We start from the raw sequence: 16,025 nt of genomic DNA, 5'->3' as shown, positions 1-16,025 counted from the left end.
GGGGCGTGGCCGAGGCCTCAGGACCAGCCTCCAGGTCGGGTGATGGCTCGCGCGAGTTATGCCTGCCTTGGGCAGGCGTAACTTTTCAAACAAAAGTGGGGGGGTTTAGATAGGGCCGGGGGGTGGGTTAGGTAGGGGAAGGGAGGGGAAGGTGCGGGGAGTGGAAGGAAAGTTCCCTCCAAGGCCACTATGATTTCAGAGCGGCCTCGGAGGGAACAGAGGCAGGCTGCGCGGCTTGGTGCACGCAGGCTACTGAATTTGCGCAGCCTTGCGTGCGCTGACCCCGGATTTTAAAAGATATGGGCGGCTACACGCGTATCTATTAAAATCCGGTGTACTTTTGTTTTTGCTGGTGCAAAATTCACACTAAATTCAGATTCCAGGTTCCAGCAAGTCTAAAAAATTTCTGGAGCAGCCTTAGCAGATCCTGACATTGATGTTTTGTCACAGCTGTCTCAATAGGTCTCCTGATCCGTTGAGATCTGTTGAAGCTGCTCCAGAGATTTTTTTGATAATGTTCATAGAGCAGCTCTGATTTGAGGAGGATTGTTTAGATTATGAATTTAGAAATTAGTCTATGCCAAGGGTAGGCAACTCTGGTTCTGGAGTGCCACAAACAGATCTGGTTTTCAGAACATCCCAATGAATTTGCATTACATATATTTCCATATAACAGAGGTGGTGCAGGTCCCCAGAGGCAGGCAGAGCTTCAGAGTTTCAATGCGTGGATGAGACAATGGTGCAGGGAAGAGGGATTCAGCTTTGTAAGGAACTGGGGAAACTTTTGGGGAAAGGGGAGACTTTTCCGAAAGGATGGGCTCCACCTTAACCTGAGTGGAACCAAGCTGCTGGCACTAACTTTCAAAAAGGAGATAGAGCAGCTTTTAAACTAGAACAAGGGGAAAAGCCGACAGTCACTCAGCAGTGCATGGTTCGAAGAAATGTATCCTTGAAGGATACTAATGAAACAGGAGAGTTAGGGCATCCCAATAGAGAGGTTCCATTACAAGCAAACATAATCCATGTGCCTATATGTAAAAAATCACCGAAACTAATGATTTCCGAATTATCCCTAACAACTGAAAAGCAGGTTGGTAATACAAACAAAAAACACCCTGTATGTATGTATGACAATGCCAGAAGCCTAAGAAGTAAGATGGGAGAGTTAGAGTGTATAGCAGCAAATGATGAGATTGACATAATTGGCATCACAGAGACTTGGTGGAATGAGGATAACCAATGGGACATTGCTATATCAGGGTACAAATTATATCGCAATGATAGGAAGGATCAACTTGGTGGGGGTGTGGCACTTTATGTCCGGGAGGGTATAGAGTCCAACAGGATAAAGATCATACAAGAGACTAAATGCTGCTCAGTAGAATCTATATGGGTAGAAATCCCATGTGTGTTGGGTAAGAGTATACTACCGTCCACCTGGACAAAATGGACAGACAGATGATGAAATGCTTAGAGAAATCAGGGAAACTAACCAATTTGGCAGTGCAATAATAATGGGAGATTTCAATTACCCCAATATTGACTGGGTAAATGTAACATCAGGACTTGCTAGAGACATAAAGTTCCTGGATGTAATAAATGACTGCTTCAGGGAGCAATTGGTTCAGGAACCAACAAGAGAGGGAGCTATTTTAGATTTAATTCTTAGTGGATCGCAGGATTTGGTGAGAGAGGTAACGGTGGTAGGGTCACTTGGCAACAGTGATCATAACATGATCAAATTTAAACTAATAACTGGAAGGAGGACAATAGGTAAATCTGCAGCTCTAACACTAAACTTTCAAAAGGGAAACTTTGATAAAATGAGGAACATAGAAAAAAACTGAAAGGTGCAGCTGCAAAGGTTAAAAGTGTTCAACAGGCATGGACATTGTTTAAAACTACAATCCTAGACATGCAGTCCATATGTATTCCACACATTAAGAAAGGTGGAAGGAAGGCAAAACGATTACCGTCATGGTTAAAAGATGAAGAGAAAGAGGCTATTTTAGCCAAAAAAAAACACCCTTCAAAAATTGGAAGAAGGATCCATCTGAAGAAAATAGGATAAAACATAAGCATTGTCAAGTTAAGTGTAAAACATTGATAAGACAGATGAAGAGAGAATTTGAATTGAAGTTGGCCATAGAGGCAAAAACTCATAATAAACACTTTTTTAAATATATCCGAAGCAAGAAACCTGTGAGGGAGTCAGTTGGACCATTTGATGACAGAGGAGTTAAAGGGGCTCTTAGGGAAGATAAGGCTATTGAAGAAAGACTAAATGAATTCTTTGCTTCCGTGTTTACTAATGAAGATGTTGGGGAGATACCAGTTCCGGAGATAGTTTTCAGGGATGATGAGTCAGACAAATTGAACGAAATCACTGTGAACCTGGAAGATGTAGTAGGCCAGATTGGCAAACTAAAGAGTAGCAAATCACCTGGACCGGATGGTATGCATCCTAGGGTACTGAAGGAACTCAAAAATGAAATTTCTGATCTATTAGTTAAAATTTGTAACCTATCATTAAAATCATCCATTGTACCTGAAGACTGGAGAGTGGCCAATGTAACCCCAATATTTAAAAAAGGCTCCAGGGGCGATCCAGGTAACTATAGACCAGTGAGCCTGATATCAGTGCCGGGAAAAATAATGGAAACTATTCTCAAGATCAAAATCATAGAGCATATAGAAAGACATGGTTTAATGGAACACAGCCAACGTTGATTTACTCAAGGGAAGTCTTGCATAACAAATCTGCTTCATTTTTTTGAAGGGGTTAACAAACATGTGGATAAAGGTGAACCAGTAGATGTGGTGTATTTGGATTTTCAGAAGGCGTTTGACAAAATCCCTCATGAGAGGCTTCTAAGAAAACTAAAAAGTCACGGGATAGTCACGGGATAGGAGGCGATGTCCTTTCATGGATTACAAACTGGTTAAAAGACAGGAAACAGAGAGTAGGATTAAATGGTCAATTTTCCCAGTGGAAAAGGGTAAACAGTGGAGTGCCTCAGGGATCTGTACTTGGACCGGTGCTTTTCAATATATATATATATATATATATATATATATATATATAAATGATCTGGAAAGGAATACGACGAGTGAGATTATCAAATTTGCGGATGATACAAAATTATTCAGAGTAGTTAAATCAAAAGCGGATTGTGATACATTACAGGAGGACCTTGCAAGACTGGAAGATTGGGCATCCAAATGGCAGATGAAATTTAATGTGGCCAAGTGCAAGGTGTTGCATATAGGGAAAAATAACCCTTGCTGTAGTTACATGATGTTAGGTTCCATATCAGGAGCTACCACCCAGGAAAAAGATCTAGGCATCATAGTGGATAATACTTTAAAATCGTCGGCTCAATGTGCTGCAGCAGTCAAAAAAGCAAACAGAATGTTAGGAATTATTAGGAAGGGAATGGTTAATAAAATGGAAAATGTCATAATGCCTCTATATCGCTCCATGGTGAGACCACACCTGGAATACTGTGTACAATTCTGGTCGCCACATCTCAAAAAAGATATAGTTGCGATGGAGAAGGTACAGAGAAGGGCAACCAAAATGATAAAGGGGATGGAACAGCTCCCCTATGAGGAAAGGCTAAACAGATTAGGGCTGTTCAGCTTGGAGAAGAGGCAGCTGAGGTGGGATATGATAGAGGTCGTTAAGATCATGAGAGCACTTAAACGAGTAGATGTGAATCGGTTATTTACATTTTCGAATAATAGAAGGACTAGGGGGCATTCCATGAAGTTAGCAAGTAGCACATTTAAGACTAATCGGAGAAAATTCTTTTTCACTCAACGCACACTAAAGCTCTGGAATTTGTTGCCAGAGGATGTGGTTAGTGCAGTTAGTGTAGCTGGGTTCAAAAAAGGTTTGGATAAGTTCTTGGAGGAGAAGTCCATTAACGGCTATTAATCAAATTTACTTAGGGAATAGCCACTGCTATTAATTGCATCAGTGGCATGGGATCTTCTTAGTGTTTGGGTAATTGCCAGGTTCTTGTGGCCTGGTTTGGCCTCTGTTGGAAACAGGATGTTGGGCTTGATGGACCATTGGTCTGACCCAGCATGGCAATTTCTTATGTTCTTAATATACCTCATGCGTTTTCATTGTGGATATGAAAAATAGATGTATTTGTGGTACTCCTGGAATTGAGTTGTCTACCCTGTTCTACACTTACTGACTCAAGGCTGATAAGTGAGTAATACTGATTTTTCGGGGTAGAGGGTAAATGGGGAGGGGGTCATCTGTCTTTTGCTAGAAGTGAGGAAACTCTAATTGCTATGTCGCTCTAAAGAACTGGGATCTGTATATCCAAAGTTTATCTTTGCTATTAGGATCCTTGTTATATTCATTACTGCTGGTACCCCAAAGGAATATTGTTTGATAAGTTGGAACCATAAATCCATTGTTTGAGATTGTCTTTGTTGAATGCCAGGGACTTGGGTTCAATGAAAATTAGGCTTCCAAAGGAAATGCATGAAGAGAAAAACAAGAATTCTACCAGGGAGAGCATTTAGATGATCTTAGAGGAGAAAAAGGGGGTTTTCCCCTTACATTTCCCAGTCCAATCAGAGCTTTCCATTCCTTAGACCTCTGAGCTCAATCCAATCCAATATTTTATCTGACCATTTTTTGATCCAACATACTTGATGCCTGGATGGAAATCCCATGGCACCAGGACTTTATTTTATGTTCCCTTAGCAGTGCTTAGATATAGTTGACTCCCAATGTGGGGCTTAGAGGCATTTTTAGGTGTATTTTAAATAGCAACAGCCTTTAGCAGCAATTATAGATGCCTTTGAGTGGTGTGTGAACATTTTTGCACACCTGAAAATGTTTTCCCATATTCTTTAATGGAGAAAGATGGCTGCCAAGAGATGAAACATATAGTGGAATGCATAAGACTTTTGTACCAAAGAAGAGAAAAATAGCCCTTCTGAGCTGCATGCAAAGCCACAAAGAGAAAACAAAGGAGGAGCTTGCCTGAAATGTTGCCGAAGACAAGAGGGAACAGTCATATGGATGTTGACCAACCAATCCTCTTTCAATGAATCAATGTGTCCCTGGTGTGAAATTCCACAAATGACCAAAGGAAGCTATGTTGTTCTCATACAGCTTGGTTTGAGAGAAGGTGCAGATATGTACCTGTGTGCCTTGCCTTCACAAAAGCCTATGGTGAGCCATTCCAAAGTGAAGTAGTGTCTGGAATGTCCCTCAGCAAAGCTCTGTGTTCAAAAGCACATTTCCTGACTCCCTGGAGAGTTGCCTGTTTCTAGTTAGCATAAAGGAGAAGATGCCTGGTGTTGCCCCCTGGAATTTCCTAAAGTGGCTAAAGAAAAAATGGAGTTACAATTGCACAGCAAAATGTTCCTTGGACAACAGGTTGGTAAAGTAACCATCTGGATAATATGCAGTGACTGTGGCCTGTGCAATCTTCCTTCAGGCCAGGAGTTGGCATTTGTTAGATGTTGTGGGCTGCACATCCATGAACAGAGTAAGTATTGAGTAGCAAAAGATAACTGCAAAGTCCATATAGGTCTATTGATCCTCAGGCATGGGAAATGCACTGGGGTGGAAGTTGAAGGACATACACTGACCTTACAGTAAGGCTGAGGTGATTATGGAGATATCACAGGAGGCAAAAGAGTCAAGAAAGAGAAACCAGAGTTGCAGAATGGAGGAAGCAAGACCTACCCAAGTGATGAAAAACCTCACTGGTGAAGCTGAAACTGGGAAGGGTTAGGGCCCTAAGTAAAGATATCAGGCACTGGAGAAAAGTTGATAGTTAAGACAAATGTTAGGGCACTGACAGCCATTCCTATCAAACTGGGGAGTATTAGTGTGGCTACTTGCTTAAAGAAATCTATCCAGTGTCCCTTGAATGCCAAGGCTCCCTCCAACACTATGGTAGTGCTAATGAGTGGAGTGCCAGCGGTTCTGTCTATATTTATTTATTTATGCTATTTTTATTTACTGTTGCTATACATGGGACTTATGGAAACAACTCATGGGACTTATGGAAAGACTCATAATTTCAGATGGTTAATATTTACATTCCCAATAAGTGGTATAATTCTGGTCCCATTCAGTCAACCATGTACTTAGCAGATCCTCCCCCAATTTCTGCTTCGCAGGAGACCAATGTTGTTACCATTCTCAGGAAACTCCCGTCTTCCTAATGTTACAGCAAACACTGTAGAGGGGATTAGCAACTTTCCACCTATGAGAACCCTTCTGGATTTTTCTACCCCAGGGATAAACCCTAGAAGGAAGGGCTGATATCCTTCCTAAGGAGGACTCTGCCAATGAGAATGACCACAGCAACCCTGGGGATGATAAGATTATTGTCAACATTTTTAATGAGAAAGCCTTGAGTGATATCTAGGATAAATCATAGTGAGTGATTCCCAAGAAAACCTCTGGAGTAAGGAACTTAACAAAAATCAGCAAGGCTGAGAGGTTGGTCGGACACCGTGTTCAAACGGTATGGGGAAAGAAGTACTTATATGTGCCTACATGGTTAATGTTGTGGAGATTAAGATGGATGACTGAGTAAAGGAGAGAGCCAATGCCATGTTGAGAAAGGACCCTAAATATAGAGAGCCGTTGATGATGTGATACACAAGTGGAGCTATGGAAGGAATTTATAGTGTATTTTGTGGAATATAATCATCTTACCAGAGGAAGAAAGATACTCTGTGAATGTTCCTTCTGATGTTGGGGAGCCTTTGCAGAAATGAGATCCAGAGCTCTATGACTGAGTGTTTTCAGCCAGATCTATTTTGCATCATCTGCTCAAATATTTGTATTTACCAGAGTGGTGTCAGAAATGACCTAATGTTTTTTCACTTTAGACTTTGAGGACTACTTGCTTCATTGGACTGATGGTTTTGATCTAAGAGTTGCCAGTTGAGCTTATGCCTGTAACAGTACATGGCCTTTTTTCTTTCCAGGTTTTGTTGCTTGCCTGTGGATAAAATGTACTTGCATAGTCATTTTCAGGATTGGACATGCTTACGTATCTAGCAAGGACTTATGCCTGTTTATAGGAACAAGGTCCAGAGATAGTATTCTGAATTGCTATTGCATTGAAGTTTCACTCATATGAAAGACTTTCAGTATCATTCCAAATGTGGAAATGTAATTCTGCATTTTGTGATTTTCTATTAAGATTAAAAATGGAAAAAGGTGTCAGCTTATGTTTATAATAATAAATGTGATTCGGCTCCCTAGAGAAGTCATTAAACAGTTAATATCCATGGTTTTCTGTTGTCTATGTCTTTTGTGTATTGCAGGAGTGTCCAGCAGAAGTGAAGACTGAGGAAGACTCCTTAAACAAGTAATTTGGTTGTATTTCCAAACATGGTGTACAAGTAGACAGATGGTAGGAGGTATAATGTGATCGCTGACCTTATGTATGAGCAGATTGTTTTCATTAATAAAACTGAATTCAGTAACTTGTATTTTCTATGAAGATACTCAAAGAATAAAGTGGTAGATGCTGTGTGATTTTTGTATTTTTTTAGGTGCCTAGTCATGGGCATTGATGGAGCTGATCTTACAAATAGTTACCTTCATAAGGAGAAATAAATGTTATCCTCTTAAGGAGGAAGGAGTGCATCTTGGTATTGATGTTCTCATATTAGTTCACTAGAGGTCTCTAATATAGAATATGTATGTGTATCAGTGGTTTCCTTCTGGTGAGAAGATGGTATCCAGTAAAAAGAAGAGATATATGTCTTGTATTCAAGGTGTTCCTCATGATAGTTTGCCTTGTCAGATGCCTAACAAAAAATATGCATTGTTTTGCTGTCCTTTGTAGATTATCTACCACACAATGTCCATTTTTTGTAGCTAAAATAATTGTCTACTTTAATAGGTAGTATTGAAATAAAATGCATCAGGGCATGATTTTCAGGGGTCCAAAAAAGGTTCAGGCCCTGGTAGGTGTAGCCCTGATTCAAATTTGGAGACTACAGTTGTATTTTGATTTTCACATGACCTCTACCATTATTCTTTGTGGATAGGTGGTTCTATAGCACAGGATAATATTTGATTTTCTATGCCTTTAAGTGAATGTGTTGGGAGAACTAATCTCTAAAGAAGGTATAACCATGTATATGAGTCTGAGTGTAGGGAGAGTCAAGGGAGAGGAATTGAGAGTCTAGAGGTGGAATCCAAGGAAGCAGGACCTGTTCAGAATGGATGCAACTAGCTGCCAGAACAATTTCCTGCCAGGAATTATCCTACACTGAAGAACTCAGGGCTCACAAGAGTAATACTGTACCTGGTTTATCAGGGGGTCAAATTAGATGTTTTTTTTCTTGTGTTTTCCTATGCTGCTATCAGGAATTGGGGTCTGTGTATCCAGCTTGTTATGCTGATTACTGCTGGTACCCCAGAAGAGTAAATAAAGTTTAATAAGCTGGAACCATAAAGCTATTGTTTGAAACTCCTTTTTTTAAATCCTAGGGTTATAGGTCAGTGAAGATCAGGCATCCAAAGGAAATGCATAAGAAGAAGGTCAAGAGTTCCACTGGGAAGGGGGGGGGGGGGGGGGGGGTAGATGATCATAGAGGGGAAAAGAGATTTGTTTCTTTGTTTTATCTTGTCCAGCCAGAGGTCTCCCATTCCTTAGACCTCAACCCTGGTCCAATCCAAGATCTTACTTATACATTTTTTGAACCACAGACTTGATGCCTGGATGGAAATCCTATGCTGCCAGGATGTTTCTTTCATGTACCCTTAGCTGGGGTTACAATTGTAAAACAAAAAGAAAGGAAACTTGAAAAAAATATTTGTAAAGTTTGAATATCAAACGGTAACAGTGACTTAACCTGATGAGCAGGTGGGATCCAGGCAGAAATTAGGGTGATGGTATAGCTGCCTTTCTGAAAGTCATGTGTTTGACTGAGGGATGATCAGTGAGTTAGCCACCAAGGTTGTTAAGGAGGACCCTGATGTTATAGAAAAAAAACAGAGGCAGACAATTTCAGCCTCAGTATGCAAGAGAAACCAGTCTGATCAGAAATGGATGCCTGGCACCAGATCTAAAAGTATCACATCTATTGTTTGCTTATATTTCTTTATATGTATAATAGACAAATCATTTGGGGTAAGGAAGGGTCTTGGGAACCTCTACTCTGTAAGGGCAGATTAACAGGTGCCATCAACTATTGGTTAGTGTAGATGACAAAAATATAAACAGGGTACAGTGACAATTTAAATACTGGATCTGGGACAGTAAGAGCTATGTCATTTGCTTAGAATAACAGCAGCTGCAGGGAAATTTCTCCACTTTTATCCTCCCATCTGCAGTTAGCACAGTTCATGTGGCCAAACTCCATCCTTTGAAGGTCTTTGTAGCAGCCGATAATTGTACAAGCAGACAAATGAAAAGCTAAATATTCTGCTAATCATTCAGACTCAGTTGCTCTTCTAACAGAGAAAATTTTAGAAGTGATTGCTATAGATTTGCCACTATTTAAGGGGGGAGAGCATGAAGGATTTCAGTGTCTGACTAAACCCCTATACATTGGAATTCCATAAATGTATAGCACAATGTAAATAGTGACTAGAATCTCACGATACTGAAAATGTGCTGGTACCTTACCAGGTTTTTCAATGGGGCTTGTTGTTTCTAACAATTGACTTTGAATATAGGGGACTTTTTTCTGTTTTCATTGTGTAGACAGAGATATCAAGGCTCTTATAGGCTTCTGCAAATTGATTTATGCTCATTTCAGTCACCAAGCAAAGCACACCAGTAGTTCCTGAAAATACAAGAAGCACACAGGTTACCTCCACACAAATTTATCCAGGATATGGGTACTAGGTAGAACTGAACATTTTATATTCCAGTGACTACTGATTAAAACCCACATTTGTGAGGCAATGTACTGATTCAGAAACATATATCATTCCTCCACAATGGACTCTTCTTGAACATCTCAGCAGAATTTGTCATCAATTTGAAGATATCAAAAGAGAAATTAATGCAAACACAGTTATGGTCAAGTCATAATTTTGATTTAAAAAAAAGCTTGAAATTTAATTTGAACCACATCTTTGATGGTTTGATTAACTACAGAACAATGTTGACAACACAAAACTCACTGCAAAGAATTCAAACACATCCAAAGGATGATAAAAAAAAAAAAAAGTCAGAGATGACCAATTCATGTGGTCTTCATGTGAACTGGAAAGACAAGGCACCTTATTTCAGAGGTAAATATTTTCATGGCTGCAGAACACACACCCAAAGAGCCTTGTGATGTTCAGACTACTTTTTCCTCCCCTGATACTTCAGGATCACAGACCTCTTCATCATAAGAACATAAGAACATAAGAAAATGCCATACTGGGTCAGACCAAGGGTCCATCAAGCCCAGCATCCTGTTTCCAACAGTGGCCAATCCAGGCCATAAGAACCTGGCAAGTTCCTCACCATTATGGAGTCACTTAGAAGATGTAACAGTGCCTTCTTCAGTTCCTTCTGATTTAGCCTCAGAATAGGTAGCTATGGGGACAAATCTGGCAGAGTGCACTTATGCCTTGAACTCTGATGCTTTTTGCTACTGAAATCCAAGAAAACTGCCTGGCCTGCTCTCGTGTAGCTTGTAATGAAGCATGTGAATTGATTTCCAATTGTTAGCAACATTTATTACAAATAAAATATCTTATCACCAGAAAATTCAAAGTGTCTGACTTCCCTTATAATTGACTTTGCATTCTTTCAACTTTAAACATGATGTTGGTGATGGCATAACACAAACTGCCTGGATTTTTTAATTGGGAAATGATAATCAGTGACACATCTGAGATCATAGAAACAAAATATGAGGGCAGATGAGGACCTCAGGAGCATCCATTCTGTTTAAATGACTTTTTTTTTGCATTCCGTAGACCCCAGATGATCTCATACTTTCCTTCACTTTTAATGGCTAGGGTACTTCTTTGGTTACTACTACTACTACTACTTACTTTTTAGCTCTGCTAGATGCATGTAATGCTATGTTTATCTCATCCTTTCCTAAACGCTACTACTCTTATTGCTTCCATCACTTCCTCTGGAAAGCCACACCCTCTCTATGAAATATCTCCTGATGTTATTCCTTAGCCTATCCCTTGGAGGTTCTTATCATGACCTCTTGTTCTAGAGCATTTTATCCACAAGAAAAAGAGTTCTTTCTTTTGAATTATTTATATCTTTGAGATATTCAGATCTTCCTATATCTCACACCTCCCTCCTCTTCTTTCCTCTACCACAGTGCTTCTCAACCCAGTCCTCAGGACACACCTAGCCAGTCAGGTGTTCAGGATATCCACAATGAATATGCATGAGATAGATTTGAATAAAATACATTAACATTCTTATAACATGCAAGCGCCTCCAGGCTTGGAATTAGCCCAATCACTCCTCAGAGTTCAGAGCTCTTATTATCAATACTGGTGTTGTTTTTTGTTTGTTTTACAAGCCAGAGTGAGAAGACAATTTCAATAGATTTTGACATCGCGAAACTCATGCTGTTTACATGGATAACAAACTCCTAGGAAGATAATAACCCTCCTAACCACGTCATTTACTTTTATATACTTCAAAATTATTACCCTCTGAAGGATCACTTCACCTATTACATAGACTTCAGTGGAACAGAGACTTTTAAATACTATAAAGCTATAAATAAGACAGAAGAAGCAAACCTTTCTCTGGGGAAAGGAAGTTCTGCAACAAAAGGTCATGATATGAGATTCAGGCGTAACATCAGATAGAGTGTTGGATGTATGCAACAGCCTTCCTGTGGAGGTGGTGGAGGAAGGACAGTAACAGAATTCATGGAGGAAAGAGACTCGCACAGAGCATCAAATTACAAAGGAGTGAAAGGGAAACCAGAGATCAGCCGTGGGGGGTCCAGGGCACTGCAAAAGGAAATAAATTGGGTAGAATAAATGGGCCTACTGGTCCTCATGTGCCATCTCATTCTATGTTGCTGTCACCTCCTAAAAATGTCCGAATGATCTGACTCATGAGTTGTTCAATATATGGTGAGGTATGATTTCAATTAGAGATGTGAATCGTGTCCTCGATCGTCTTAACGATCGATTTCGGCTGGGAGGGGGAGGGAATAGTATCGTCGCCGTTTGGGTGTTTAGAGTATCGTGAAAATCGTTAAAATCGTGAACCGGCACACTAAAACCCACCCCGACCCTTTAAATTAAATCCCCCACCCTCCCGAACCCCCCCCCCCCAAATGCCTTAAATTACCTGGGGGTCCAGCAGCGGTCCGTAGCTAAATCGGGGGAAGGGGGAGGGCAGGAAAACCGGCACACTAAAACACCCTAAAACCCACCCCCGACCCTTTAAATTAAATCCCCCACCCTCCCGAACCCCCCCCCCCCAAATGCCTTAAATTACCTGGGGGTCCAGCGGCGGTCCGTAGCTAAATCGGGGGAAAGGGGAGGGCAGGAAAACCGGCACACTAAAACCCCCTAAAACCCACCCCCGACCCTTTAAATTAAATCCCCCACCCTCCCGAACCCCCCCCCCAAATGCCTTAAATTACCTGGGGGTCCAGCGGCGGTCCGGAACGGTCTCCTGCAATTGAATCATGTTGTCTTCAGCCGGCGCCATTCTGCGCCGTCATTTTGCAAAATGGCGGCGGCCATAGACCAACACGATTCGACTGCAGGAGGTCGTTCCGGACCCCTGCTGGACTTTTGGCAAGTCTTGTGGGGGTCAGGAGGCCCCCCCAAGCTGGCCAAAAGTCCCTGGGGGTCCAGTGGGGGTCCGGGAGCGATTTCCTGCCGCGAATTGTTTTCCGTACGGAAAATGGCGCCGGCAGGAGATCGACTGCAGGAGGTCGTTCAGCGGGGGTTCCGGACCCTGGACGATATTTTAAATCGTCAAAAAACGATTCACATCCCTAATTTCAATGCCTTAGGTTACTGGCTAATGGAACTCCCTTATAGAGTAAAGGATAGCACCTTATTGAGCAATAGTAAAATAAGAATACTTGCAGAAAATTAGAGACTTGGAGGTGATTCCATGGGGTTTCTGGAAGCAATAGTCACAATAATGTGTATTTTTCAGGATGAGTTTAATAATGATTTTAATAATGCACACATTTCTCAGGCACACAGACTGAGTATTTGGGTGATTCAGTAATAATCTCTCTTGTGAACTGATTACTGCTCCTATTCTCACTACCTGAGGGACAACTGAGTTCTTGCTCCATGGATGGCAGCATTTCCTCACCTTTTGATTGGCACAGTATTCAGAAGGCTTTGTGCAGGCTGTGTGGCTCAATGGAATATTGTTTTGTTTCTCCCAGACCCCAGTAACAGTGAATGGAAGTGCTGGCAGTCCTGCCAGTCCAATGAGTCCCTTTCAAAGGCCCTTTTCACCGCCCTCAAGGTACACACCACCAGCCTCACTCAGTTCCAGCATTGCCATCACCCAGCACAGCAGACTGATGGGTAAGTACTTTGGCAAACACCTCCCGCATTTTATCATGTTGTCAAAAGAGAATTTTAGAATGCTTGGCACAACTGTAAAACAAAATTGCTCTCTGTTTTTGCATCTTAGGGAAACAAATAAACATGACAATGTAATATTTTATTGGGTCCAGCCTAGTGCGTATATCATGACATGTTTCGTTTATTTCTCTGTTACATTTTAAAGAGCTTTTTAGCTAGAAACTTGTGCTCAGTGGGAGGAGGGCCTTAGAATTATCCCACCAACTTGGTACTCCTTCATGGTCAAAGATGTCCCATAATCTCTGCATCAGAAAAGTTCCCATCTCCTTCCCAGGCTTCTGTGATTCAATTAGAGGTTTAGTATTGTGAAAAAGAACCCCATAGGTTAAATTGTAATGCTTTATTTGTTGTACTTCATTTATTTATTTATTTATTTATTTATTTACAATAAAGCCTTTACATTTTGCACACGTACTTAAGGCATAGCCAAGGACACTGACGTTTTGTACGGAATTTCCCTTAAAATTGCAGAATTTTTTTTTTACAAAATCTTTCTGGAAATTTTGCAAAGTTTTCTTTTCAGACCTTAGACATTTATAGTGATGAGGATTTTACAGACCTACATAGCTTACCCAATAAAAATTCCTATTATCTCTTCTGGAACACTGCTAATCTAGGAAAACCTTTTCATAAATATTGCAGAACATTTCCATGGTTTTTGTGGAAAGTCAGTGGAGATTTTTTTCCCCCTTCTTTGGTTTTCTGCTTCATTATTGTACGCATAGCTATCAGTTTACCTTACAAAACAACTACCATATAATTTTGACTTTGACTGAGAAATCACAACAAAGTTCTGTCTCACTCTCACTGCTGTTTTCCCTCCTGGTCATTTGAGCTAGCCCAGCTGGGGCCGCCTCCCCCCTCCCCACCGCTTCTGGGGACAGATCAGCAGGACCTTTCTCCCTCCCTGCCAGTTGTGCCAGTCCAGAGGAGAGGGCTCTCCCTGCCTTCCTGCTGCCCCTGGGTATAACCTGTGCCACTGCCGCTGCTCCTCACAGCAGCCTCTTTCTCCTCTATTGCTGCTGCTGTGAAGGTTAGACCCAGATTAGAAAGGAGCCACCATAGCAGGGGCCTGCCACATGCAACTAGGCTGCATCCCCGCTAAAGGGAGGAAAAGAGAAAAAGAGGGGCTGGAGGGAGGGTGAGAGAGAGAAAAGGGAGGAAAGAAAAGGAATGGGGGAAAAAGAGACTGGAGAAAGGAAAGGTAATGAAAGGCAAAAATAAATATCCAATTAAACAAACAAATAAATAAGTAAAAGAAAAGGCAAAAGAGAAAACCTAGCAAAAAAAATTAGAAATACATGTTTCCCTGGCTTTTAAATAATTTAACTGGCACGTAAGCTTTCTAAGTATTTTTTTCATCCCAGTGCCTTTCTTCCTCCCCTCCCTTTGCTGCCCTCACCCACCTCACATGCCTCAAACAACCCTGGCATCAGAGGCAAGAGGGAGGCAGCAGCTGGTCAGAGCAGAGGTTGTAGAGATTTGGTAGAAAAACTTGTTGGAAGAAAGGGATGAGTTACTGGGGGATAGGAGGGGGGAATGGAAGACTGAAGGATAGAAAATGGAGGAAGCAATGAAAGATTGGAGGGAAGAGACATTAGGAGGATGGAGGAAAGGGAAAGGCTATGGTCTGAGAGGGGTGTGATATAAAAGCAGGAAAGGAGACAGAAGAAAGAAAATGGGAGGAAGAACACATGAAAAGTATAAAGGGAATAAACTGAAATGTCTACATGAAAAAAAGTGAACAAACATGAAAAGAATTATCCACATATAAGAAAGGTTGAAAAAAATATTTTATTTTGTTAAATGAAAAAATATAATCTACTAAATAATGTTTTTGCAAATCTGGCACAAAATTGCCACAAACTTTTGTAACCCTTGCTGCAGATTCTTGTCCTGTGTTGCAGCAGGAATCTGGGGCCGTGACCTTAGTGATCAGAGTCATCTGGGAGCCCCCAAGCCCTTAGGAGCCGATACAATACAGTGCGCTCAGCCGAGCACACTGTTAACTCGCAGTTGGATGCGGGTTGTAGAGGCACTAACATCCCCCTCCACAACGCGCATCCAATGAGGAGTGAATCTAATAGTGCTCATCACATGCAAATGCAGCTATTCACCCCTATGCAAACAAAAAAATGTGCATCTAGGACTCACCTTTAGCAATCAGGAGCGGGCGTTAATAGCTGAGCGCTCCTTAAACCAGTACAGAAAAGCAGAAAAAACTCTTTTTTGTACTGTCTCCTACTTAATATCGTTGCGATATTAAGGATGAGGAAAAACTGAAGCAATTTAACAAAAAAATAAGTAAATAAAAAAGCACCAGCGTCGGTTTTCCTAACCGACGGACGGCCGACACACTCAGGCTGTCCTTAGCAAGGAGGCGCTAGGGGTGCGCACGCTGAATCCACTGAGGACCAATCCCTTTGGCGCACCACTGATAACCCCTTATTCTTGGAGTGAA

At 41.3% G+C, this 16,025-nt stretch overlaps 1 protein-coding gene across 1 annotated transcript in view; it reads left to right on the top strand.

The window, feature by feature from the left end:
- SORBS2 (sorbin and SH3 domain containing 2) overlaps positions 1-16,025 on the top strand; it is a 747,676-nt gene that overhangs the window by 409,308 nt on the left and 322,343 nt on the right. The window contains 1 exon segment of the mRNA XM_029586937.1: positions 13,360-13,504. Coding sequence (XP_029442797.1) covers positions 13,360-13,504 — 145 coding nt within the window.

Source organism: Rhinatrema bivittatum, chromosome 1 (genome assembly GCF_901001135.1).
Source record: "Rhinatrema bivittatum chromosome 1, aRhiBiv1.1, whole genome shotgun sequence".
Classification (NCBI taxonomy): domain Eukaryota; kingdom Metazoa; phylum Chordata; class Amphibia; order Gymnophiona; family Rhinatrematidae; genus Rhinatrema; species Rhinatrema bivittatum.
Note: the sequence above shows the minus strand (reverse complement) of the source record. Positions and strands in the feature narration are given on the sequence as shown.